This window comes from Drosophila mojavensis, unplaced genomic scaffold (assembly GCF_018153725.1).
Source record: "Drosophila mojavensis isolate 15081-1352.22 unplaced genomic scaffold, ASM1815372v1 contig_80, whole genome shotgun sequence".
Lineage (NCBI taxonomy): Eukaryota > Metazoa > Arthropoda > Insecta > Diptera > Drosophilidae > Drosophila > Drosophila mojavensis.
This window is the reverse complement of record NW_025318906.1, coordinates 5289520-5315093: the sequence shown is the minus strand read 5'-3', so window position 1 is coordinate 5315093 and position 25574 is coordinate 5289520. Positions and strand designations below refer to the sequence as shown.

At 39.5% G+C, this 25574-nt stretch overlaps 2 protein-coding genes across 2 annotated transcripts; both read right to left on the bottom strand.

Annotated features, from left to right (window-relative positions):
- Positions 1–3124: 3124 nt before the first annotated feature.
- LOC116804181 (ataxin-8) lies at positions 3125–3605 on the bottom strand (the record flags this gene model as incomplete). The annotated part of the gene is made up of 1 exon (XM_044011125.1): positions 3125–3605. A coding segment is annotated over one exon (264 nt), but the record flags the coding sequence as incomplete, so codon positions are not given.
- Positions 3606–23290: 19685 nt separating this feature from the next.
- Positions 23291–24985, bottom strand: LOC116804141. The gene is made up of 2 exons (XM_044011123.1): positions 23528–24985; positions 23291–23472 (listed from the first exon to the last, which is right to left on the bottom strand). Exons 1-2 carry the CDS (start codon positions 24680–24682, stop codon positions 23461–23463), a joined length of 1167 nt encoding a protein of 388 aa, XP_043867058.1. The 5' UTR covers positions 24683–24985; the 3' UTR covers positions 23291–23460.
- Between the last annotated feature and the right edge of the window lie 589 nt (positions 24986–25574).

Here is a 25574-nt window from a genome sequence, read left to right as displayed (position 1 = left end):
TCTCCCTCTCTCACTCTCTCACTAATTAATGTAAACAAAAATACATTTTTGTATTAACTTGAGCGCGCTCATAACAACAATTTAAGCTGTTTGGTCTGGATTGCCTGCCCGGATGCCTGCCACATGATTTGCGAGCATATTTTGCGCTTTATTTATTACGCGCGCATTTCATCAACTTTTCGAACATATTTAAAGCGAGTGCTGCAAAGTGTGCTATTAAAAAGTAAAGCAAAGACCGACAGCGGGAGAAAGAGAGGGACAGATAGAGTGAGAGAGAGGGGTGTGTAGGGTAGAAGAGTGAGGCAGTCAGTACTTTGTCAACTTGCCACAGTCAACATCTTGGCGGTGCGCTTCATTTGGCTTGCCACAGCCTGCGGCAAGTTGTGGCAGAGGCTTTGCGCAACTTGTGCAGCAACAAAGCAAGAGCTAAAGTTGATGAACATTATGACGATGATGATGTTGATGATGATGGTGATGGTGCTGCTGCTGCTGCTGTCACCGCCCAGGGCATGCCACAAAAATCTATTCAAAATTCAAAATGGCAAGCGCAAAATTGTTTCAATATTCATAACGCTTGGCGCTAAATGCCTCGTTTTTCTCAAAGACCAACAACAACGCATCGATTTGCTCTCTCTCTGTGTCTCTCTCTCTCACTCTCTTTGGGTGGCTCAACTAATATGCAAACTAAGCCACAGTTACCCACAGGATACCACTATCCCCACCGCCGCCCGCTCCTTGCCCCTGCCACTGCCACTGCCACTGCATAACTGTGCCTTTTTGTCACACGCCCCGCAGGCACGCCCATTTGTCGCTGTTTGTGTGTGTATGTGAGTATGTGTGTGTGAGTTGGGTCAACATGCTGGTAAATTTAAAGCACCTGCGCCAGCTGCCTCGCTGATAACGTGGCCCAGACGCTGCAAAGACCAAACACACACACACACATACAGTGAAACGCGTGGCTGTTGGCGATAGCGCGCGACAGGCCAACATGAAACGGCCTACGGCCTGTGGCATGGCCAATTGCCATAGCCATTATTGGTTAGCCGAAAGAGCGCCGCTTGGCCAACAAATGCAAACAACAATAGCCAAAGAGAGAGAGAAAGAGAGAGAGAGAGGGAATAAAAAGCAAGTCGTGGTACTGCTAAATGTTGTTGCCACATAAAAAGGCGCATAAAGGCCAGCCCCGATAAGCGAGACGAAACTAGCAAAATCTAATTGAAAAATAAAAGTGGCACGAAAATAATGGTGCATACTTTTAGGGTGCCGGCATTTAAAGCAACGCGCTCGCCACGGAGATTTGTGTGAGCTCTTTAACTTCCGGCGGAAGATTTTATGCATGGCAACAGTCGAGGCAGCCCCATAAGCCATTCGCCATCAACAACCGTGTGGAGACACTGTGTGGAGATCTGCACTTTAGTGGATGGGGGGAGGGGAGCGGGGTGCTGCTGCTGCTGCTACCAGAGTTGCCATGCATCAGCGAGCAGTGAGCATGTTTGTGCCGAAGATTAAAAGCATGTGTCCGGTTTTATGTGCCCCCAATCTCCAGCTCACGCTTCTGCTACCGCTCCACCTCGCCCTGTGTTGCTGCTGCTGCCTCTTGTGTGTTAAAATTTATAACCGTAAAAGTGCAACAGTAAAAAAAAAAATGAGACGTATAAAGAAGCAGCAGCTAAAGTAGCAGCAGCAGCAGCAGCAGCAACAGCGGCAGCATCAGCCAAAAGGGCAGCGACTGGGCAGCTCGTTGTTGGTCGGTTTTGTGGCTAGGTGTACCAGCTGGGCTGGCCAGAGCTTTTGGCTTGGCCAACGTTTTTAACGTTTTATATACGGTCCACAGATAAGTCCTTTGGCATGCCTTGTGGCGCGTTTTGTTGCATAGTTTTGATTTATTACACAACAACAGCAACGACAACGAAAACGACGACAACGACAACGAGAACGACAACAACAACAACAGGCAGCAGCACTAACAGCAGCGAAATTCATTTCAAAAATTCATAACGCAGCTACACTTTCTGCATTCGGCTTCCGTTTTGCAGATTTACGCATTCTGCATTTGATTTTCGCATGAATTCATCGCCGATTTGCGAAAATGGCCAGCACATAATCAGACACACAGAGTTGAGCGTGCGTTTTCCTCTTGTTTATTTATTTTTTTGGGTAAACTTTTTGGGAAAAGCCAAAGGGCAGCTATTTTTTGTTGTCTAAACCAACTAATCCTAACTGGCAGCAAATAGAGATGGAGTGCGTGCGTGACACGAGTGAGGGAGAGATAGGATGAGCTATGAATTTGAGAAGCATAGAGGTTTCTTTATAAATTAAAAAGTGAAAATTAAATTAATTTGAATATATAGTTTTCTAAAATGAAAATGGATAATGAAATGAATGCTTTCTTGATTTTACAAAAAAAAAAATAAATAAATAAATAAAGTAAATCAGTTATATTAATATTAAATAATATAAAAATAGCTCAAAAATCTAAGACTTAAATACTCAAAAATCATCATACAAATAATGTTACAAAACACAACTATAGGAAATAGCTGCATGATTATGATAAATTTATAAATATTCAACATATATATGTATTTATTGTAAATATAATTTTTATTTAAATACAAATTAAACTTCATTGATTAGAAATATTTTTCACTTTTGCATAATACACAATATAACTCTACCTTAATTTTCTCCTTTAGCATCTATCTCAACTCTATAAACTCGTTTATCACGCACGCCTTTTGCTTCCCTTCCATTCCATTCGCAGCTCTCACGCTCTCATCTCTAGCCACTCGCTAGTTATTTCAATCAAAACAGTTCTCGAATTCAATTGGAAACTGAACCAAAGGCCGCCACTTCAGCTCAGCGTTCGCCTCTCGACTCGTTTGGCTATTTGAAAAGCTATTTGTAAAGCGCCTAAACTTGAGGGCTCGTTGGCTATAAACTGCATATGCCCAAAAATCAATTAGTGCGGCTATGCAGCAAATACACTTCAACAAAAATGCGCTCCTTTCTCGTTTTATTTTGCTTTTTTGGCAATCACTAAACGAGTTTCGCCCACTTTTTGTTTTCTAATTCGTTTGTTGGGCATTTAAAAGCAGCGAACAAAAGTAGGCAACAATTTTGGTTGTATATTTTTATTTTAATAAATTCATTTTATTTTGGAGCTAGAGCAACTCGAGCTAGACGCTGTCTCATGTTTGATTGCTGAATTATTTATGTGTGTGCGTGCGTGAGTGCATGTGCTTTTGTTTAATATGTATGTATGTATATGTATGTACATATCCACATACGAGCATATGTATATGTATGTATGCAAATGCAGTATGCATATGAGCTGAGTGCTACTGCTGCTGTTGCTGCTGCTGCTGCTGCTGCTGCTGCTGCTGCTGCTGCTGCTGCTGCTGCTGCTGCTGCTGCTGCTGCTGCTGCTGCTGCTGCTGCTGCTGCTGCTGCTGCTGCTGCTGCTGCTGCTGCTGCTGCTGCTGCTGCTGCTGCTGCTGCTGCTGCTGCTGCTGCTGCTGCTGCTGCTGCTGCTGCTGCTGCTGCTGCTGCTGCTGCTGCTGCTGCTGCTGCTGCTGCTGCTGCTGCTGTTGTTGCTGTTGATTTTGCTTGCTATTGTTTCTTTCTTTATTTCACTGTTGCGGCTTTCATTTGCAAATTACTGTTTGCCTGCTGAATATTTTTATGTCCACTAGCGCTGCTTCTTCTAGTTGCTTTTGTTTTCGTTTTCATTTTTTTTTTTTTTTTTTTTTGGTTTTTTGCACAACTTATTTGCATTGTCCAGCTGTCGTTATGTCACACCGGCTCACAGCGCCAAATACAGTTCACAATTTAACATTCAACATTTGACAAAGTTTTATTTGTTTTGTAGCCTTTGTAGTTTTCTCACTGTGCAGCTGCGATATGATTGATTGGCAGCTAAAAGCCAAATAATGGTGAGTATCAGTTGCAGCACATGTGCGTGTGCATGTGTGTGGGTGTGTGTGTATAAATGGCCAATCTGCCGTTGGGCATTGGCCGGTGCATTCGTACCCTTATCATTCTCGCGCCCCGTGTGCATATCTATACAACTGGACGGAGAACTGATAAGGGCTCGTATCACCAAGTCAACTAAATACATGCGACAACGACAACGATCAACCCAGTGCGCTGCAGATTCTATCAATAAATAAACTGTAAATGAATATATTCGTGACAATGCAGACAGGCGTGAATAAAACTGACTTGCCATAAAAATCATCTATGAAAAAAATCAATAAAAAAATTTGTTAATGTTCAAATACAAACAACATTGCAGGCCCTAAGGGCACAAGAAAAAAAAAAAGAGAAAAATGCTGAAAAACATTTACAAATTAGCTGCAGGCCAATGCACACAATGCAAAATGTGAAAATTGTGCTGTGAAAAGCAAATGCAAACTGTGAGTGTGTGTGTATGTGTGTGAAGCAGTGTGAATTACAAATTGAACATATAGAAACACAAAACACACGCACACAAACAGACATATAAGTATGTATATATCCCATATATGTATGTCTGGAATGAATTTAGTATTTAACGTGCTGAGCAGTTGAAACATTTGCATTAAATGCATTTACCAAAAATTTAATTAATTGCTTTGCAGCAGCAACAAGGCAAAGGGACAACAACAACAACAACAACAGCAACAGCAACGACGACGACAGCAATTGCAGCACTCGACGCAAGTATTTATGTAATTTATAATTAAAAAATACCGCAGGTGCAGAGCATATATTAATACATGCGCTTAAATAAATTAATATACACTGAATATATACATACATACATATTTATTCACATATTATTACCGGCAACATAATTAAAAACTGATTCATAAATCTACCAAATATTTACATATTTATAGCATATTTATACTTTTGTAATTTTAGTTAACTATTTAATTGTTATTATTCACAAAAATGTAAACTATTTATATTACATTTCTGAAAAATAAATAAGCTATCTAGCAAAATAAGTTTTGTGTGTTTTTAGTAAGCATCTTAACATGGAGTTAACATGTATATGTTAATAAATAGTTATTTAAGGTTCATAAGATGGCTTAAGCTGCAAGGATTTGCCAAAACTATGCTTAGCACATGGAATAGACTACATATAAATAAGGATGTATAAATATGAATGGGAATGTAAATAAATAGATTATAGATTTAAGTATATATAGAATTAGATATTATATTTTAAAGTTAAAGTCGTAAGGAATCTGTTTTATATAAGCCATGCAATGATAGTTGATTCTTACCTCAATTACATCAAAGCAATGAGCACTAAGCACTGTAATTATTGCCAGCTATTTGCCAAAAAACCTTTAAACTATTCATATGCCACAAAGTCAATTTCTCATTTCATACTTAGGGCCGCATACCACAGCAATTAACCAAATTGTTGCGTAACCAAAGCAGTAAGTGGCATTTAAGCTGCTTAATAGATTTGTATAGTATCTAAAATATATTAATTAAGCAGCAGCTGAAAAGCAAACTCAAAGAGTTATCGACCTCACACACACACACACACACACATACATACACACATACATACAAAGACACACAAAGACGCGCAAACAGAGACATAATAGCTGGGAGTGTTGCGTAATGAGCTACCGCGAGTGCTATCAAAATGTGTTGTTGAATCATCAAGAAGCAGCAGCCACAGCAGCTGGCGAAGCTGCTGATGATGATGGGGCGGGTAATTAAGTCACCAAGCGTCGCTGCCAGCAAATTCATTGAGTTAATCTATCAACGCACAGCGCCGAGTGCCAACGCCTCCTCCAATGTCTCCTCACAGCAGCGGCAACTACTGTCCCATTTGCCTCCTGCACATATCATTCGCTTTAATTACTTGGCCGTGCGGCAAAAACCGGGCACAAACAATTCCCTGTGGCGACATTGGCCCAGCGGAGTGCGAGGATTGCGAGGAGGGGAGCTGCCTGGGAGGTGCTTTAATAAACAAACCATTGGCACTTAAGAAATAAGCAATACACATTTAATGTCCAACGGCCAGGCAATCAGCGAACAGCTGGAATTATTGCAGTAAAGCAGTAGATAGAGACAGCGTGAGCCAGAGTGAGTGAGTGAGAGAGGGAGAGAGTAAAGTAAGCTGAGGTAGTTGAGAGACTTGAGGCCAAGCAGCGGCAAAAACAATCCGACATTCATTTATTATTTAATACGAAAACGCAATTCGTGCATTCACCTGGAAACCATCAACAAACGTCACCAGCGGGAATACGCAGAGCCAGCAGCCGGCAGCGAGCAGCGAGCAGCGAGCAGCGTGAATGGCCAGAATGCAGGACACGCAGACAGTGGGAAGCCCGTGAGAATCGGTACACAGACAAACAGACAAACATACACACACATGTATATATATACACACACACGCACAACAAATATTTGGCGTTGTCCTGCGAGCTAAAGTTGCTTTGTCCTCCAACTTGTGCTCCAGCTTGCCCTCGATCGTCCTGCTGCTGTCCTTGTTGTCGTTCCGGTTACTTCGAGTTGCTGCTGCTGGCGGCGCACGCAGCCAAGCATAACGGTAAACCAAGCTGACGTTAACTGCCAAGGCGATAAAGCAGGCACACACACACAGACACACCTATACACCCCCCCACACACACTCAGGCACACACAGACACACCTACACACAAATGAAATTCAAGCAAATTGAAATTTTATTTCAGCAAATGTCTTGCTCTTTATACTCCCTCAACGGCCCCTGCTCTCGGCCACTTTGCCACACCCGCCACCCCCTCTCCATCGCAAAAGTGCTGGCTAGCTGTTGCCTTTTCAGCTGTTTTTGTGTGTGGGGCATGGTGGGGGCGAGTCACTCTGTTATCTGGCTGTTATCAGTGGCAAACGTTTTAGTTGTGCGATTTGTTGCACTTTTCAATTTAGATAAATTAAAAACAATGCCACAGCCAAAAGTTGCGGCACTTGTGGCATCCACAAACTTTCAACCTCCACTCTGTTGCCCCCAAAGATATTCACCTTGGTGGGCGATGCCAACACTTTGGCCAACTTGCAATCGCCTGGGTATTGTCTGTCTATGTGTGTGTGTGTGTGTGCCGTTTCACACCTTTCAGCACAGCTCCGTTTTCTCGACTCGCTGCTCTCTTGTTTATTGCTGCGGCACAGCGCAACAACCTGCGCTCTGCTGGGAGCTACGGCTGTTGCATGCAGCATACGTGCAATCGATGTGCCATCGATGCGCCACCAATTCAAGTGGAAAACAAAAATGGAAAAGAAATACAAAGAATTTCTCTTGATCTCGCGCTGTATATGCAGTAGGTGAAATACTCTAGCTGAATGCGAACAGAGTTGCAGTTACTTGAGAGAGATATTGTATATTCTGTTGTTAGTATTATTTGATATTGATAGAAATTTGATTATAAATACGGAATTCCATTAAGATCACGCACTGGAATAATTCGCTTATCGTAAGTCTATATCGAAGGCAGCTCATCTTTTTGTAACTTTCGTAATCCAATTTTATTTGTAATTTTTTTATTCAGTCTACAGCTTTGATTATTTTTTTGTTTTATCATAACTTTAGCTCTATTTTGTCCTACATTTAAAACTCTATTTGAGCTTAAGACTATAGATCTTTCATCTCTCTCCTCTCTCCTCTCTCTCTCTCTCTCTCTGCTCAACTTCTGCAATTCAATTTAGTTCAATCGATCATGGGAAAAAAATTGTCTCTTGCTCTCAGATATTACATTATTTATCTCTACCTGTACTCGTACTACCTCTTTGCTGACTTTCTTTATGCAAATCTCTTTATCCTCATCTCTAAATATGTCAGTCAAGTATTCAATATATTCCTCAAGATTTCACTAAGAAAGGTAAGCCCAATGTCATCTTGCTAAGCTTGAATATTTATGAAAGGATACACTTTGTCTCTCTCTTCCTCTCTTTCTTTATCACTCTTCTCCATCCCCGGCTCTCCATTAATCTGACAAGTTTGATGCTCAAAACTTTCAACATATTCATTAAGCTAAGACTTCGCCAAGCAAGAAAATCCAAGTCTTGTCCTGCTGAACATCATCAACATCACATCCCTCACTCTCTCTTTCCCACTACATATATCTCCGACTTATTTGAAGCTCGACATATTTCATGACACATTTATAGTACCCCAATGATAAAAGACAAAGGGTGCAGCACCATGGGCAATTCTCAATTGGGAGTTGGGACTATGCAGCGTGTGGCATGGAGCGTGTAGCAACATATGACACCTCTGTGGCAGCGTACGTGTTGTTGGCGCCACCGTCTGGCAACTGAAAGTGCTGTCTTGACAGCGCCACTAAAGGACAGATACAAATCGAACGCGAGTAGGAATGAAAGAGGAAAGCTCATGCGCCGCCAGGTGTTGCTGGCGAGCGTTTAGCCGGGCTTAATCGATGGCGTCTGCATTGGAGGTGCTGCTGCTGCGATCTAAGGTGGGCACAGAGTTTACACGAGTAACTTGGCCATAATGAACTTGGCCCGCAGCCAGTCGCTGGTGGCAGCGAGGCTCGTTGCACTTGCAACTGCCACCGGGTGCTGCTGCTGCACGGACAAAGCCATTGAATATTTATGGCGCTGCCAGCGCAGATTATGCGGCTAAAACTTAAGCAGGTTGCCACGTTGTTTGAGGCTGACTTCGTTGCGGGCCCAAAATGCAATTTGGTTTATGAAGTGAGCGCCAAAAAGGCCGCGACACGAGCCAAGATTGCGATTACGTAGACCGCAAACGCGACAGAGATTTGCGCACGGCAAAATGAACTTGGCAGTTGCTGCCACGCAAACACAAACACAAGCAACACACAAGCAAACACAGACACAAACTGGGGCACGTTGCAGGTGGCAAGTTCAAACAACACTTTCAGCAGCTAATTTTCTATTAAGTTTTGCAGCTTTGCGCAGTTGGCGAAAAAGCTGTCACGACTTTGCCGCAAAAAAAAAAAAAAAAAAAAAAAAAAAGGAGAAAAAAACAAACAAACAAGCAAAATGAAGAAGAAATAAAAAAAAAATTGCAACTTACTCCGCATTTGGCAAACAAACACATAAACTTGCAACCAAAATCGCGAATTAAGTTTCAGAAAAGAAAATCCATAAAATATGCACACAGACACCATTTGAAAATTATTTTTGCATAAAGTTTTGAGCACGCTTTTCGTGGACTTTGCCATTTTATTTCCTCTGCTGCGTTGGCTTTTAAATTAAGGTCAAACTTAGTTTGCGAAATATCTTAAATATTATTATATTCGAATGAGTGCGGGAAGTCAGTTGAGAAGTCAACAGAAACGGAACCACTTCAACATAATTTGTAGCCAAATTTGTAAGTTAGCCAAGTTAACAGCAGTGGGATTTCTTTTGATGTTAACTTGACATTTGTTTAACAGAGTTGTCTTACATTCTATGTTATATCAAATCATTACTTACAGTTAAAGGACTTGTACTGCATTCATCTCTTACAGATAATTTAAGTTCAAGAGCTTTTTCTTTTAGCTATCACTGTTATGTTACATATTAACATATTTTTTGATGTCTATTTTATGTCAAATACATATCTTAAATAATTTAGTTAAAAAGTCAACAGAAACGGAACCACTTCAACATAATTTGTGTCCAAATTTGTAAGCTAGCAAAGTTAGCTAACAGAAGTGAGATTGTTTAACAGAGTTTTCTTACATTCAAAGTTATCCCAAATCTTTACTTATCTAACATCTAACGGAATTGTACTCCATTCATCTCTTTAACATAATATAATTACAATATGATATATGAACAAAGTTTTCACTGTTACCTATGACTGTTATGTTATTTTAACATAGCTAAAGTTGCATCTTGCCTATTTTATATCAAGTTGACTTCATTTAATTTTATGTGAATATATGTTTAGCAGTGTTGAATATTCAAATTGTATTTATTGTTTTTCACATAATTCTCTCTAATATCTATGCATGTATATTTATTTTTCGTATTTTTGTCACTTTATTTGGCTGCCGTAATTTGCTTTATTTCGATCTGCATTAAATACATGATTTGCTTAATTGTTTTTGCGGCTGACCACACAGCCCACACAATGAAAAATATGTATATACAAATATCTGTATGGAAATGTGGAGCACACAATGCATCATAATGTTCATAATTTGTGTATGTCGACTGCACTTAACAATATACTCATTAAATTTAATTCTGTTCAGAGTTTGATTGGCTCTAAGCTATTTATATTAAATTTAACTGGTCAACAAAAATTTTCAATATTTTAAATTGCCTTTAAAAAAAAGTTGCATAAATTGAGTTAAACCTGTAGTAGCTGAGGTGAGAGGGAAATACAAAGTGATCAAATGTAGATGCTCATGTTACTTAACAGCTGTAAATAATCTTTGCTCTGACAAAGCTAAGCCCATAACATCTCTCTGTCAACATAATCCCAGTGGAGTCATATTACCCGCCGACAGCTGATGCCAGTTTAAAGCTGTGCTAATTATAATTAAGACAATTAATTACGCAGATTTCTTTTTATTTGTATTTACATTTGAATTTGTGTTTGCTTTGACGAAGTAAAAAAAAAGAGCGCAAAGCAATTGCTTGGATAGAAGCCAAAGCTTGACGAAAACTTTAGACACCCGGGCAAGGGCTAAGGGTGGTGTGTGTCTGTGTGTGTGTGTGCGTGTGTGGCAGACGGCATTTGCAAGGCAAATATTTATAAACTAACACATGCACACACACACACACACACACACGCATACAGACACATACGCATGCTGGCAAGTAGACAAAGGAATCTTCAGGAGCTGCCAACAGCGACACGCACTTGACTTTCGAAACTCACTTGAAATCCTGTTGAGCGTTGAGAGTTAAGAGTTAAGAGAGTTGGCTTGAGTTCAGTTGAGTTGAGTTTTTCGCTGCCTGTCTCTCTGTCTGTCTGTCTGTCTGTCCGTCTTTCTGTCTGTTTATCTGTTTGTTTGTTCGCTTGTTTGTTTGTGCTGCTAAAGTTTTGCCTAGCTGCCTGCCTGCCACAATCTCAGACTCCATTCACTCGCATGATGTTGCACATTTGGCAGCCCCGCCCTGCTCGCCCGCCTCCGTTGCAGAAGCTGTTTTCATTAGATTTCTCTCTGCAAATAATGCTTAAATGGAGAGTCACATGGAAAAAAAAAGACTGAGCTTAGCTGGCGTTCAAATGAGCAAAATGCATTTGAAGCGGAAACGCTACGCCACAGGCCAGAGTAACCCCACTCACCTGCGCGTGTGTGTGTGTGTGTCAACACATCCTGGTCTTGTGGAGGGAGGGGGCTGCATCTGCCTCGTTTTCTGCATTGACCCCAAAAAATGTCTAGCCATCCGGCTTGCGCGACTCGACATGCACTCATTCACTCATTCATTCACTTCATTTACCGAGTTACGCACACGCACACATACTCACCAATGCGATTGTGAATGTGATTGTGAATGTGATGGTGAATACGAGTCGTGTGGGCTGCCTGGCCCCTGTTGATGACATCAATTTGCGTAAATTGTGCTAGGAAAACGTTGCCGGAAACTGGCAGACTAATGGAGCGGAAGTTTTTCCAAAGCATTCAAATGACTGCCACATGCACACACACATGCCACGCCTCCGCTGTTGTCCCTTAACCCTTGCCAGCTGCTGCTGCTGGGCAAAAGCGTCAACTAGATATCCTGGCTGGCAGCCTCAGTCACTCAGTCAGTCAGTCAGCCACTGCAGCTGTTGGCCACTTTTTGAAGTGCATTCAAACAGCATTCAGATGAGCTGCCATACCACCCGCCTCTCTCTCTCTCCCTCTCTCTCTCTCTGCCTCTGTTATTGTTGACTGTCCTGGCTGACTGTTATTTAGCAGCGCTGCTAATGAAGCCTGCTGTTGCCAGCAATTAGACAACGCAGCTCAACTTTAATGCAATTGTCTCGCTTGCGCTTAATCTCTTCCACTCTCTCTCTCTCTTTTGCTCTCTCTCTCTCTGTTTCTCGACTTCTCAGTTACGCTTAATTTGTTGTGAACGCTGTAAAATTAAACTTGTCTGTTGTGCATTTAAAATGTCAGCAAAACTTAAACCGCCCACTCAGGCGCTCGGCTCTCGCTCGCCTGATCTGCCTGCAGTCCCAATTGTTGGCAACGGCCCCGCATGCAAACCGAAAATTTTATCAGCATCAGCATGAAAATGTCGCCGCATATTAACCTGTCATCCATCACTTTTGATACTTTAGCATTGTCGCGTTTCAGCTACCTGGACGGTGGGCGGGGTCATGGGCGTGGCACTGTGTGGGCATGTTGTGTGACACTGTTAACCCGCTGCTGCTGCTGCTGCTGCTGCTCCTGCTGCTCCTGCTGCTGCTGTTGTTGTCTCCGTTTCCATGTCACGCAGCAAAAAGGGTCAATTCCGTTGCACGACACACAAAAGGATAACGAGCGCAATATGAGTTGGCATTATAATACAACAACAAATACAACAACAGCAACAATGTTGAATGACAGCGCAAAACACAAAGAGAAAATAAAATGGCGTCGACGTTGCTGCTGTTGACGCAGTTGCTGCTGTTGTTGTTGCTGTTGTTACAGCAGCATCTGACGATAGAAATGCCAATGACGCTGATGGCATAGCTGCTGCTGCTGCTCCTGCTGCTCCTGCTACTGTCGCTGATCCCCAAGCAACAGCAGAAAAAAGGTAGAACATACAAACATCAAGGTTTCAGTTTACAGTTTCAGTATTTTACTCAATTTCATTCAATAAACAGTTTACACTTCATTTGATTACCGTGAGCAAAGTGCTGCAAGCAGTTTTAAGGCTCATAACATTAGACGAGCTGAACGTTGTAAGCGGATAACAGAGTGTTAACATGACTGAGACGCACACTGCACTGCAGTATAGTGGGATAAAGGAAACACTTATGACAGCTCAAATAGTTGAGGAAATTGTTGTAGAGCTGAGCAAGTTAAAGTATTCAAATGGCAGGGAATGTGAGTGGAGTAAATTAAATCGCCTTTAGAAAAGTTGAGTAAGAACTGACAGCTGTAAGCGGATAACAGAGAGTTAATTTAGGAAAGGCAAGAGATGTTAAATGTGGATCAGGCAAGCTGATATTACAGCTCCGAGTGTTAGTTTAAGGTAGGCAAAGAGTGTTAAGTGTCGACCAGGCAAACTTACAGTTACAGTTCCAATAACAGAAAATGTCAGTTAAAATTCCTGAGCGACTTGTGCGAGTGTCAATTAAAAGGCTCTATCTGATTTAACAGAGCTTTAACATAAATTAGCTGAGGATAGAGTCATTAGCATTAATCAATAAGCAAAATGTCGAGAATCATTAATGAGCGTATGTCAATTAACAGGCTCCTTCTGACTTAACAGAGTTTTAACATAAACGAGCTCAGGATAATGTATTTATCATTAATCAATAGACAACTCTGTGTATATATTATAAATGTTAATTAAATTCTATATCTACAACAACTTCACATGCAATTGAAACCTTAACTCGACTTCTTTCTGCAGCTCCTGAACACTTGGCTTAAAGTCAAGTGGCAATGCTTTGCCTGCATTATATCGTAATATGTTTGCTTTATGATTTACCTACTAGACACTTTTCTCTCTCTCCGTATGCAATCTTATGCATATTTTATATTGTGTTGTTGTGGCTATATAAAAAATAGACGATTCACTTGATAAATATATGCACATTCACATATTTTACACTCTCTTCTACATATATATATTTTTTATTTTTTATTTATTTTTGCTCTTTGCGAGCTTTGCTGCCATCGTATACAAGTACCGTTGCGTTTACACCAAACTACATAACAAATTCGCTTTGGACCAACAGGAATGTGGGTGAGTGGGTGGCTAGGCCGAGGGAGGGCTAGAGTGGGGCGGGGGCTATACTATGAGTCGATATGGGTATTGCCTTTAAAATAGCACACACTGACAAAGAGCCCGCGCAGCCCCCCGGCGCCCCCGCTACCCCCCTTGGTTGCCTTAGACCCAAGCTGTGGCTTAACCGTCGATGCGGTTCGAGATAACTTTGGCATAGCTAAAGGCCAAGTTTAGAGCCTGACTGTGTGAGTGTGTGTGTGTGTGTGTGAGCTATGCTGATGGCGCATCAGTTTTGCCAGCATATATGTATATGCATGAGTGTGCGTGTGTGTGTGTGTGTGTACGTGTTTTTATGACTAAAATTGTAAATTATGTCAACTGGCCACGACCCACAGAGCTCGTTATAGTTGGAGTGCGATATCCACACTTACACACACACACACACACACACACATACAGAGAGAGACTCACAGCGCGACATAGGTCTAGTCTAACAGCTACACGAAGCTAATGAAAATTTATTGATAATAAATTTAATATGTTTTGCGGCTGCGTGTTTTATGTGCATGTGCATACACACACACACACACACAGACAAATATATATATATAAAGTATTCATAGATGTATCCTTGGAGTTTTGCATTTGCCATGTAATCGACACTCGCATCGCAATGGGGCTTCAGTTGATGTTGGGTTTTTCCGGGTCTTCGGGCTTTTGGTTTTTGGTTTTTGGGTCTCTGGCTATGGCTATGGCTCTGGCAACTAGTCATAATTAATTTATTGTAATTAAATGATAAAGGCTAACTAGCGTGTAGTTGAATTTTATTGTCCCGAGGCTGTCGCGGCTGCTGTTGCACTGTAGCAATACGATCTGCGTCACTTGCGCATTGTTTGCTTCTTCTTCCTTTTCTATTTTTACAGAGCTGTGCAATTGAAGCCTTGCTGCTGCTGCTGCTGCTGGCACTCGCACCCTTGCCCTCCCCTCCTCCTCCTCCTCCTCGCTCCGTCAGCCAGGCTCTGTTGACATTTCATTGAGTCTCAAGCTCAAACTTCATTATGTCCTGCAGCGTCTGGCGCCAGCGAGGGAACTCATGTCGTGCCAGGATGTTTCCACAGCTCCCCCACAGCCATGTGCGTGCCTTCTTCATATACTTTATCTTGCTGCGAATATAGGTAGGTGTGTGTGCGAGTGTGAGTGTGTGTGCGAGTGTGCGAGTGTGTGTGTGTGTGTGTGTGTGTGTGTGTGTGTGAGTGTGAGTGTGAGTGTGTGTGTGTGTGTGTGTGTGTGTGACTTTGTCTAAGTTTGTTTGCATAACCTATTTGTATAAATATTTTGCCTTTTGCTTCGCTCTGTTGCTCAACTTATTTGCACGTCTCCAACGCCAGCGGCAGAGACAACGCCTTCCCTCGCCCCCTTTGCCAACTTCTGCTTTCTTGATGGCCTGCTTGTTGCTCTACTGTTCTCTCTCTCTCTATCTCTCTCTCGCTCTCTCTCTCTCCTGCTGCTGCGGCAGGCTGTTTCTCTGTTTTGTAGGTGATAACAATGTTTGTCTTTATTTCAGCAGCAAAAACTTTACTCTTAACATTTTCACTTAAACTTGCTCAACAAATTTGGTTTATTATTATATATTTTATAGTTTGGCACGTGTGTGTGTCACAACAGGCTCTCTGTGTGTACGTGTAGGTGTGTGCTGTGGCATTTTTGCTGCTGCTCTCGGCAGTTTCGGTGGATCAAAAAATGAGCCAGAAAAACGAGTTAAATTCTTCATGACGAAATTTTTTTACACTTGTCGAAAATGAAAAATTAATTTGTAACTCAGCTGCTGTATACGAAAAGTAAGTCGAGGAATAGTTTGAGTCCTTTTATTTATAAAAACCTATAAAAAAGGACTCGACATATTGATATTCACTTTTAAGTTTGGGAAAATACTTTTAGCTCCCACAGTTGATTAAAAAATCATATTACCCTATGTTAGAGTATAGAAAATGTAACGTGACGAAACAAAAACTCGTAACTATTTCATATTCATATTCAGTTTTTTTTATGAAGTTACAAAGTATGGGAATTTAGTGTCCTGTTTTCGACGATCATTGCGGATATTTGCAGAATGTATGCTTAAATTAATAATAAAGGGTAGCTTAAAGGGTTATAGAATAAACTATTATTGAGATTTTAATATTAAGTCAAATGAAATGCAGATGACATTTATATTGATATTTTCATCATTTATTTTAGCTACTTAAAATTATTTTACATTTTATTATAGTTTATCTTAAACGAAAAAATGATCTTAGCCTAAGCTGAAAAATCAATTGGATTCTTTTAAAAGGTTTGATCAAATTATTTATTTTTTATTTTTAGTTTGTTGTGGTTGTATATATTTTATAATTAAGTCTTCAAAAAAATTAGAAGACAAACACTAAATGTTTGCCTTGCTTAGGTCAACTAATTTGAACAAGTCGTAAATTACACAAACAGTATAAAATTCAATGAATACAAATATAAAATAAAATCGATTTATCTAACACGCAACAACAGCCAAAAGCCTTTAGAATATCCTGCAGCTGAAATGTTAACGGGCTATAAATTAAAAATCGTATTAGAACTATAGTAAATTAAACTAAAATGTGTTTTTTGGTTTTGCAAACTGCAATGATTTATCACCAATAAATTGTTAAAAACATTGCGCAATATTTAAGTCAAGCGCCTTGAAACACAAAAATCCAGCTTAAACTTTAAAGCAAACCAACTGGAGTTTAATGTAGCATACTTTTAAGATGTGCAGATAAATAGCTCGGCGATAGGGCAAGCACAGACAAAAGCTGTGTGCTATCGCACTCGCTGGCTGTGTTGAGGGGAAGTGCTTATGCAAAAGCAATTTAATGGCTAGCCATTTGTTGACACTTGCACAGGCGATACCCTCAAATCGAATATCCCATTTAAGCCAACAAATTAACGCGTCCTGTTCTACTTAGCCGTTTGATCCTTGGAAATTGGCGACAATGCAATTTACGCGCCTGTAAGCAGCTAAGGACAAGAAGCAAATGGCGCTGCCAATGTGCAGGCATGCCACTTAATGAATTGTCAAACACTTTAAGCCAATAAACGCAGTAATGGCATACACACACACACGCAGACACACACACAGACAGACAGATAGAGAGACTGTGAACACAGCAAAGTGCGAGTAGAGCAGGTGAGACGACGAGAGCGAGAGAGAGAGAGAGCGAGGCAGAGACAAGCTGCATTGACAGACGCTTAGCAATTGCAAGGCGTTTAGCTGTAAAACTTGCAAAAGTTGTGTCATGCCACACACCAACTTTTACCTATACACAAACGCACACACACGCACGCACTCACATACTTGAGGACATTTGTCACAGTGCTTTGGTTTCCTCTTTTTTTTTGCGCTGCTGCTGCTTCTGCTCCAGCTTCTACTTCTGCTTCTGCTGCGGCTATAACTGTCAGCGAAACTTTGCTTTGCTCTGCTCTTCTTTTGACATTCGACGGCGGCAAAGGCTGCGACAGCAACAGCAACAACTACAACAGCAACTCGAGTGTTTATGTTGGCCGGAAGACATAAAAGCATGGCGTTGGCCCCGTCACTGCCAGAGCACTGCGAGCTCTACGAGCTCTGCTAGCTCTGCCTGGCATGCCAGTCGATAGTGGAGCAATGCCAGCGACACGCAACCGCAACAAATCCAACGGAAATCCACTTTAAAGTTGGTTAGCTTGCACAGCGAACCCTCTCGACTCGGCCCTGGTCCCGACCACCGCCTCGGCCACTCGCTGCGAGTCCTTGCAATGCTGCACTTGCACTTGCAATACTGTCAAGTGCTGTCGAGCACGCGATGGACACACGCCGTCCAAGACAATCACAAAAGACCAACAGACAGAGATGGATGGATGGTGCAGAGAGTGAAAGAGAGAGGGAGATAGTAAGAGAGAAGAAAGATATACACACATACTATATATATTTAGTAAGAGTAGAAGACGTAGCGAAAATCGACCAAATCTTTGTCATTTTTCATTGAGCAATAATAACAGAACCGAAACGAACTGAATTGAACCGAACTGAACTGAACTGAACTGGAGTGCAAAAGCGAAAGTGTCTGCTAAATGGGGTTTATGTTAGCCCCCGACTGGAAGCTGTTGCTGCATTTTTATGGCTTGCTCAAGGACAAAAACAACTGCGACAGCAGCTGCTGCTCAACAGACGAGCAAGCCAAGCCAAACCATTGAACAACAGCCGCACGAACTGCATTTAGCTATTGGAAATTATTAGAGACCATAAGACACACACACGATAGAGTTATGTACGTTCGGTTTCAAATTGAAGAAATGACAATATATATCTCGTACATATATGGTTTATGGAAAGATCGGAGAATGAGATATTGTAGGGATAGTTGTAGCAGAAATGCAAAATATTGTTATTAGGGAATACAGCTTTAAAAAAACTTAATGATATTAATAATAAATGCATGTTGAGTAAGTAAAATGTGAAACGATTGTTTATTATCTTATAATAGAAGGTGACAGCAAACTGCATATTAGCAGATTATAAACACAGGAAATGGATTTATTTGCTTTAAGTAGAGGTGGCAAATAAAAAAATAATAATAATAATAAAAAATAAAAATAAATGGAATCCATCTATTATTAAATCATATACTTAATCGCTTGCGGTTGAAAAAATTATTAGATGCATTTCAATATTCATATTTCAATTTCAATTTGTTTGTCCAGGTAAAAAAGTATGTATAATATATTTATATATTTAATTTTATAAAATAATACAAAACAATAAATTAGTTGCCTTAATCATAATATCGACCACAAGCTTTAACAAAATGTCTTTCTGTTCACTTCTCATCAAAGTTAGTCAGCCCAGACATTGTCAGCTCCAAGTTGAACAATTTTACAAAAATAAAAGGAATGCGAGAAATAAGTTTAATATTACACAAGCCACATCTCTAGGAAAAAGTGTCTCAAAGCATTCCCAAAATATTACACAAAATAGCCCGATTGAAATTTACCAAAAAGAAAATAGAAGAATTTTGTTATCGATTGTCGACCCTCTCACCCCATCCCCCCCCCCAAAAAAAGAAGAAGAAGCATTTTTACAATGTTTCAAAAGAAATGTGAAACTGTCATGAAAATACCAGAAAATGTCATGCATGTATGCAAACAGGAAATCGCTTAAGCTGCAAATATGCATATCAATGGCATTATTACAACAGCAACAACAACAACAGCAGCAGCAGCAACTGCTGGCAACAATAACAAATACAACAAAGGACACGCTAGCTGACAAGCAAATAATTGGCATAAAATGACACCAGAAATTGATTAAAAGCGACCAAAAGAAAATAATACAAAAAAAAAAAAAAAAACTAAATAAAAGAGCAGCAGAATTGTAGTAGGCCTTTTGTTTAATTTCTTTATTTCATAATTTCTTGATATACACACGTCTGCTATTGTTCACATTCAAGCTTAAAATGTATCGATCCTCCTCTTTCTATTACTCAAAATGGCATGTTGCATATCGACAGCCTCCTCAGCCACCGATATGGTTAACTATCGATAGATGTGTATCTATCGATGGTTAACCATAATGCTGTTAACTTAAATCTAATATAACATAGGCTAGTAGCCTGCTACAATTCGGCCATCCTGACTCTGAGATAGCCCTCTATCTCTGTTAATTTTATATAATATTTGATACTTAACTTCCTAAAAATAATATTGTGTTTACATGTTTGATACAAAAAAAAAATCTTACAGATATTCTATTTACATGTTATAAAAATTAAATTATTAATTAAATGTTACACACTAGTTATGAAATTAATATCTAAAATATAAGTTATTATCTCTCTTATGCTTTTATCCAATGTCTTATATTGCTTGCACTCCAAACACCTTGATAAGGATTCCTGGATAATTGGAAACCGTCAACGTCTTTTATCAAATACCTATCGTTCTTCAGTACTTTATCTATGACATATGGTCCTTTGGATTTAGGTATTAATTTCCTTGATATTCCCACCGTGTTGTCAAAATTCTTAACCATTACATAATCTCCTGGCTTGTATACTTTTGCAGCTTTCCTAGCATTATTAAAGTTCTCTTCATTCCGTGTTTGTGCTGCAGATTGATAATGTTGTGCTTGTTCTCTAATATCTTCTAAATTCTGTGAACTGCATATATCTAATCCTATTATTTTCTCTAATTGCTCTCCTAAACTATCACTAATTTCCCCTTTTTGCGCTATTCCGAATAACATTACGCTTGGCAATTGCTTGGTGCTACAATGTTGAGTGTTATTCAAAACATATTCCACCCTCTCAATTATTGAATCCCAATGCTGTCCATTATCACCTTCTATTAGTTTAGCTATCATCGGACCTAAACTTCTGTTTATTCGCTCCACCTGACCATTCGCTTGTGGCGATCCCGTTGCAATCCTAATATGCTTTACCTTTGCTTCTTCTAAAAATTGGTCAAACTCCGTTGACGTAAAACAACTTCCTCTATCTGATATAATACATTCTGGCTTACTGTATGTTCTAAAATATTCTCTCAATGCCTTTACAACTTCCCTAGTGCTTGTTGTTTTAGTAGTGAATAATCTGACAAACTTTGTAAACCCATCTACTACTGCAAAAATGTATTTCTTTGATCTGCCGTTATCCACTGGTCCATAATGGTCAATATGAATTATTTGGAACGGTTTATTCCCCTTTGGAATGCTATGCAGCCACCCTTCTGCTTTGCCCGTTCTAGGCGAGAATGCTATGCATTGCAAACAATTTTCAATATGTTCTAAAATTTTCTTTTTCATATTGGGAAACCAATATGATTTACTTATTGCATTAAGCATCTTGTCCCTTCCAACGTGCCCTAATTCATTGTGATATTTGTACAATACATGTTCTTCCATCTTTTCTGGTACATAAAATAGTAGTCTATCATCATTTGTCTTCCTAAATATAACACCATTTCTCATTTCAAATAATTTATGCTCTTGTTTCTCTAACAATTTTCTAATTTCTTGTAACTTTGCATCTTTCGTCTGGCAAATAATTAAATTAGTCTCAAAACTATTTGCTTCTGTTACCATAATGGTATTATTATATCTACTTAATGCATCTACATGCTGCATTTGACTTCCAGCCCTGTGCACTAATTCATAATCAAATTCTTGCATTTCCAATGCCCATCTTGCAATTCTAGGGTTAAGATCTATTTTATTCAAAGTTAAAGTTAAAGAATTACAATCCGTTACTATTTTAAATTTTCTGCCTTGCAAATATATTCTAAATCTCCTAAGTGCATTAATAATGGCTAAAGTTTCCAGTTCAAAACTATGATATTTTGCTTCCGTTTCTGTCGTTCGCTTTGAAAAATAAAATACAGGATGCAGCTTTCCGTCTTCTTTCTTTTGTAAAAGCACTGCTCCAAATCCCATTGCACTGGCATCACAATGCAATTCTACGTCATCTTTATGATTATACAACGCTAATACTGGTGCCTCTAACAATTTCTCCTTCAAGCATAAAAAACAATTTAGTTCCTTTTCTTCAAATTGAAATTTTCTATCTTTCCGCAATAAGTCATACAACGGTTTTGCCAGAGTTGAAAAGTCTTTTATAAATCTTCTAAAATATGAGCACAACCCGAGAAAACTTTGCACCGCCTGAACTTTATTAGGTATTGGGAAATTCTTTACCGCTTCTAATCCCTTATCATCTGCTCTAATGCCATCTTCTGATATTACAAATCCTAAATATTTAACCTTGTTCTGCAAAAATTCACATTTATCCAGCCTCAACTCTAATTTGTTCTCTACTAATCGTTTTAAAACCTCTTCTAGTATCTTAAGATGCTCGGACACATCTTTGCTGGCAATCATTATATCATCCATATATACAATTACCTTGCTTTCCTTTATTAAATCTGCAAATATATCATTAACGAACCTCTGAAAAATTTGCGGAGCTGTTTTTAATCCCATAGGCATTCTCAAGAACTCAAACTGTCCTAACGGCGTAACAAACGATGTGTATTTTACGGACTCTTTCTCTACAAAAACATGAAAATATCCATTCTTAAGGTCAAGCTTCGTAAAAATAGACTTCCCCACTAGTCTGTCTAACAAATCATCAATCAACGGCAAAGGATAATTGTCTTTGATCATGATCTTGTTGAGTTTTCTAAAATCAACGCACATTCTTAAATCTCCTGTTTTTTTCTTTACTAATACTATTGGTGAAGCATACTCTGAGCAACTAGGTTGTATGATGCCATTTCTAAGGTATTCGTCTAACATTATCTGTAATTTTTCCTTTTCAGTGTATGATAACCTTCTTGGTGAACAGCTAAACGGTTTTGCTTTCTCAATTCGTATATTCATTTCGCATTTCTTTTTAGGTTTCACTGGCCTTTCAGCATCTACATATTCCACTTTCAGCAATCTAATTAGTTTTTTCCGTACATCATAACTAATGTTTTCACCGATAATATATATCTCTTTTTCATTGTCTCCTTCTACCACATTAATTTGAAGCATGCTGTTTTCAAAATTATCGTCAAAAACGCTTTTGCTATTTATTTCCATTGACTTTTCTAAACACTCTTTTGACCTATCGATCTCTTCTTTGTCTAATAATTTTTCTTCTAATTCTTTATTTCCTAACACTTTATTTACTAACTTCCTTCCTAATTCTTTATTTTCTAACAATTTACTTACTAACTTCTCTCCTAATTCTTCATTTTCTAACACTTTACTTACTAACTTCTTTCCTAATTCTTCATTTTCTAACACTTTACTTACTAACTTCTTTCCTAATTCTTCATTTTCTAACACTTTATTTACTAACTTCTTTCCTAATTCTTCATTTTCTAACACTTTATTTACTAACTTCTTTCCTAATTCTTCATTTTCTAACACTTTATTTACTAACTTCTTTCCTAATTCTTCATTTTCTTTATTTACTAATGTATTTTCTAACGATTTATCTAATGATGTGGTTCCTAAGAATGTATTTTCTAACGATTTATCTAATGATGTGTTTCCTAAGAATGTATTTTCTAACGATTTATCTAACGATGTGTTTCCTAACAATGTATTTTCTAACGATTTATCTAACGATGTGTTTCCTAACAATGTATTTTCTAACGATTTATCTAACGATGTGTTTCCTAACAATGTATTTTCTAACGATTTATCTAACGATGTGTTTCCTAACAATGTATTTTCTAACGATTTATCTAACGATGTGTTTCCTAACAATGTATTTTCTAACGATTTATCTAACGTGCCAGCTGCTCTTTCCACTGAAATCATTCTCAAGGCGATTGGGTCAACATATAAATTGCAAGCTTCCATGAAATCTCTCCCTAAAATTACTTCAGACCTCATAGATTCATCAGGGACAACTATTAACCAAAAATTTATTTTCTCAAACTTCTTGAAAATATGAACAAATGTTTTTCCAATCACATTTAACTGGCTTTCATTTAGCCCAAAGTAATTTTCTGCGTGTGCTTTAAGTTTTATTCCAACTGGGACACACGATTTTTTAATAAACGAAATAGGACTTCCTGAATCTATGAGGCATTCTGCAATAATGGAGGCATTATCTTTGGACTTAAAATGTATACTGATTAACCTTACGAAATTGTTTCCAATATCATCCTTCCTCTTCGTGCATTGTGCCACCATATGATCCTTAGCGCCGCAGTGGTAGCACGTACCCTTCTCCCTCTTGGGCTTCTGACAATCTCTTGCCCAATGCCCCTTATAGTTGCAATTGAAGCAACGCGTCTCCTTCATTGCATTATCGAGCCCTGGTCCCACTGCTGTTGTCCCTTTTCCTCCAGTAGATCGATGCAGTGGCAAACGCACCTCTGCAAAAGCCCTTACCAATTTGCTGGGGTCTTCAAAGCACTGTATCCTGGCCTGCGCGCGTAAAACTGCATTTGGGATTCCTTCAATGAGACCATCCAGTAGCTCGTCTACATCTAAACGAATTTCCCTTGCTAAACGTATTTTCTCTTCATAATACTGGGTGAACTTCTCATCGACACTCCATATACGTGCCCCAAACTTGCGACGCATTTCGGCCTTGGATATCTTGCTTCCGAATGCTGCTGCCAATCCATCCAATAATGTGCCCAACGGTTGCACAATCCTCGATGAATCATCATGTATCCATTGCATGGCTTTCCCTTTTAATTTGGCCATGCATAGCAACTTTTTTTGCATGTCCGTTAGTTGATATAATTGAGATACATTATTCAATTGCGCTATCCAGTTGCTAATAGACTCCTCCCCAGTGAATTCCACCATAATTTCTTTAGCTAGTTTAAACATCATTGACATCACTTCATCATTGTGCGTTGTATTTATTACACAATTTTCACTGGCGCCCTTTTGGCGCGCGTCAGTCGCGCGTTCTTCGAATTCAACTTCTGCATCGACGCCATTTGCGCTAATTTCGGCACGCTTGCTATTGCCGTCTCTGTCCAATTGTCGTGTGTGAAAATTTTTTAGCTGCTTCTTTGCTGCGTCGATCTGCTCACTTAGCTCTCGCAAAATATTCTCATTCCTGTCTATTTCCTCCTGTTGCATTTGCACTGTCTGCGATACTCCAGTTTGATCTGACTCCTCCTCTCCCTGTTCCACTTCGGGGGCGCTGCCGCGCAAATTTGCGGGCACGCCATTGAGGCGAGCGACAAGTTCAGTCTTGCACCCTTGAGTCGACAAGCCCAATGCAGCTAGCCACTTCTTTAACTGCACCACAGATACTTCGTCTATGCTTAATTTCATTTATGCTTAAATTCATTTTATTTAATTTGAAAAATTAGTGTACTTTATCCCACTTCTGAGATTGTAGTAGGCCTTTTGTTTAATTTCTTTATTTCATAATTTCTTGATATACACACGTCTGCTATTGTTCACATTCAAGCTTAAAATGTATCGATCCTCCTCTTTCTATTACTCAAAATGGCATGTTGCATATCGACAGCCTCCTCAGCCACCGATATGGTTAACTATCGATAGATGTGTATCTATCGATGGTTAACCATAATGCTGTTAACTTAAATCTAATATAACATAGGCTAGTAGCCTGCTACAGAATGGAGTAAAATGAAACAGGAAAACACGCAAGGAAAATGTAAAGAAAAAAGGCGAAAAACGAGAGACATGAAATATTAAATAACATTCATTCCAGCTTTTCTTTCTGCTTTCCTTAGTTTTCTTTTTTGTGTTTTGTTAAAAGCAAACTGTTAACAAGCAACAGCCAACAGAAATGCGATAAGAATGTAAGCATAAGTGGGCGTGACTCTCAGTGGGCGTCTGACAGTGTAGTAGCCCTGGCCAAGGAAATGAAAAAGGAAAATGGCAACAGGACAAAAGTTAAAAATCAATTCGTGGCCAACTGAAAGCTGATTTATGGCTGCATTTATGAAATGGCCCACAAGCCGAATGCCTGACAAAAAGTAAACAGACGCACACACACACCCACACCCACACATATACAGCTACTTGTAGGAAATAGAAAACTAAGTGATTGAGAGTTATAACGAGTCCAGCAAATTTACCAGAAAATTGACTTTTTTTTTTTTAAAGCGCACAGCAAATCGAACGAACGCTGGCAGCACAAGGGGGCGTTGGGCATGGCCGTGGGCGTGGGTGTGGGCGTGGGCGTGCCGTATGG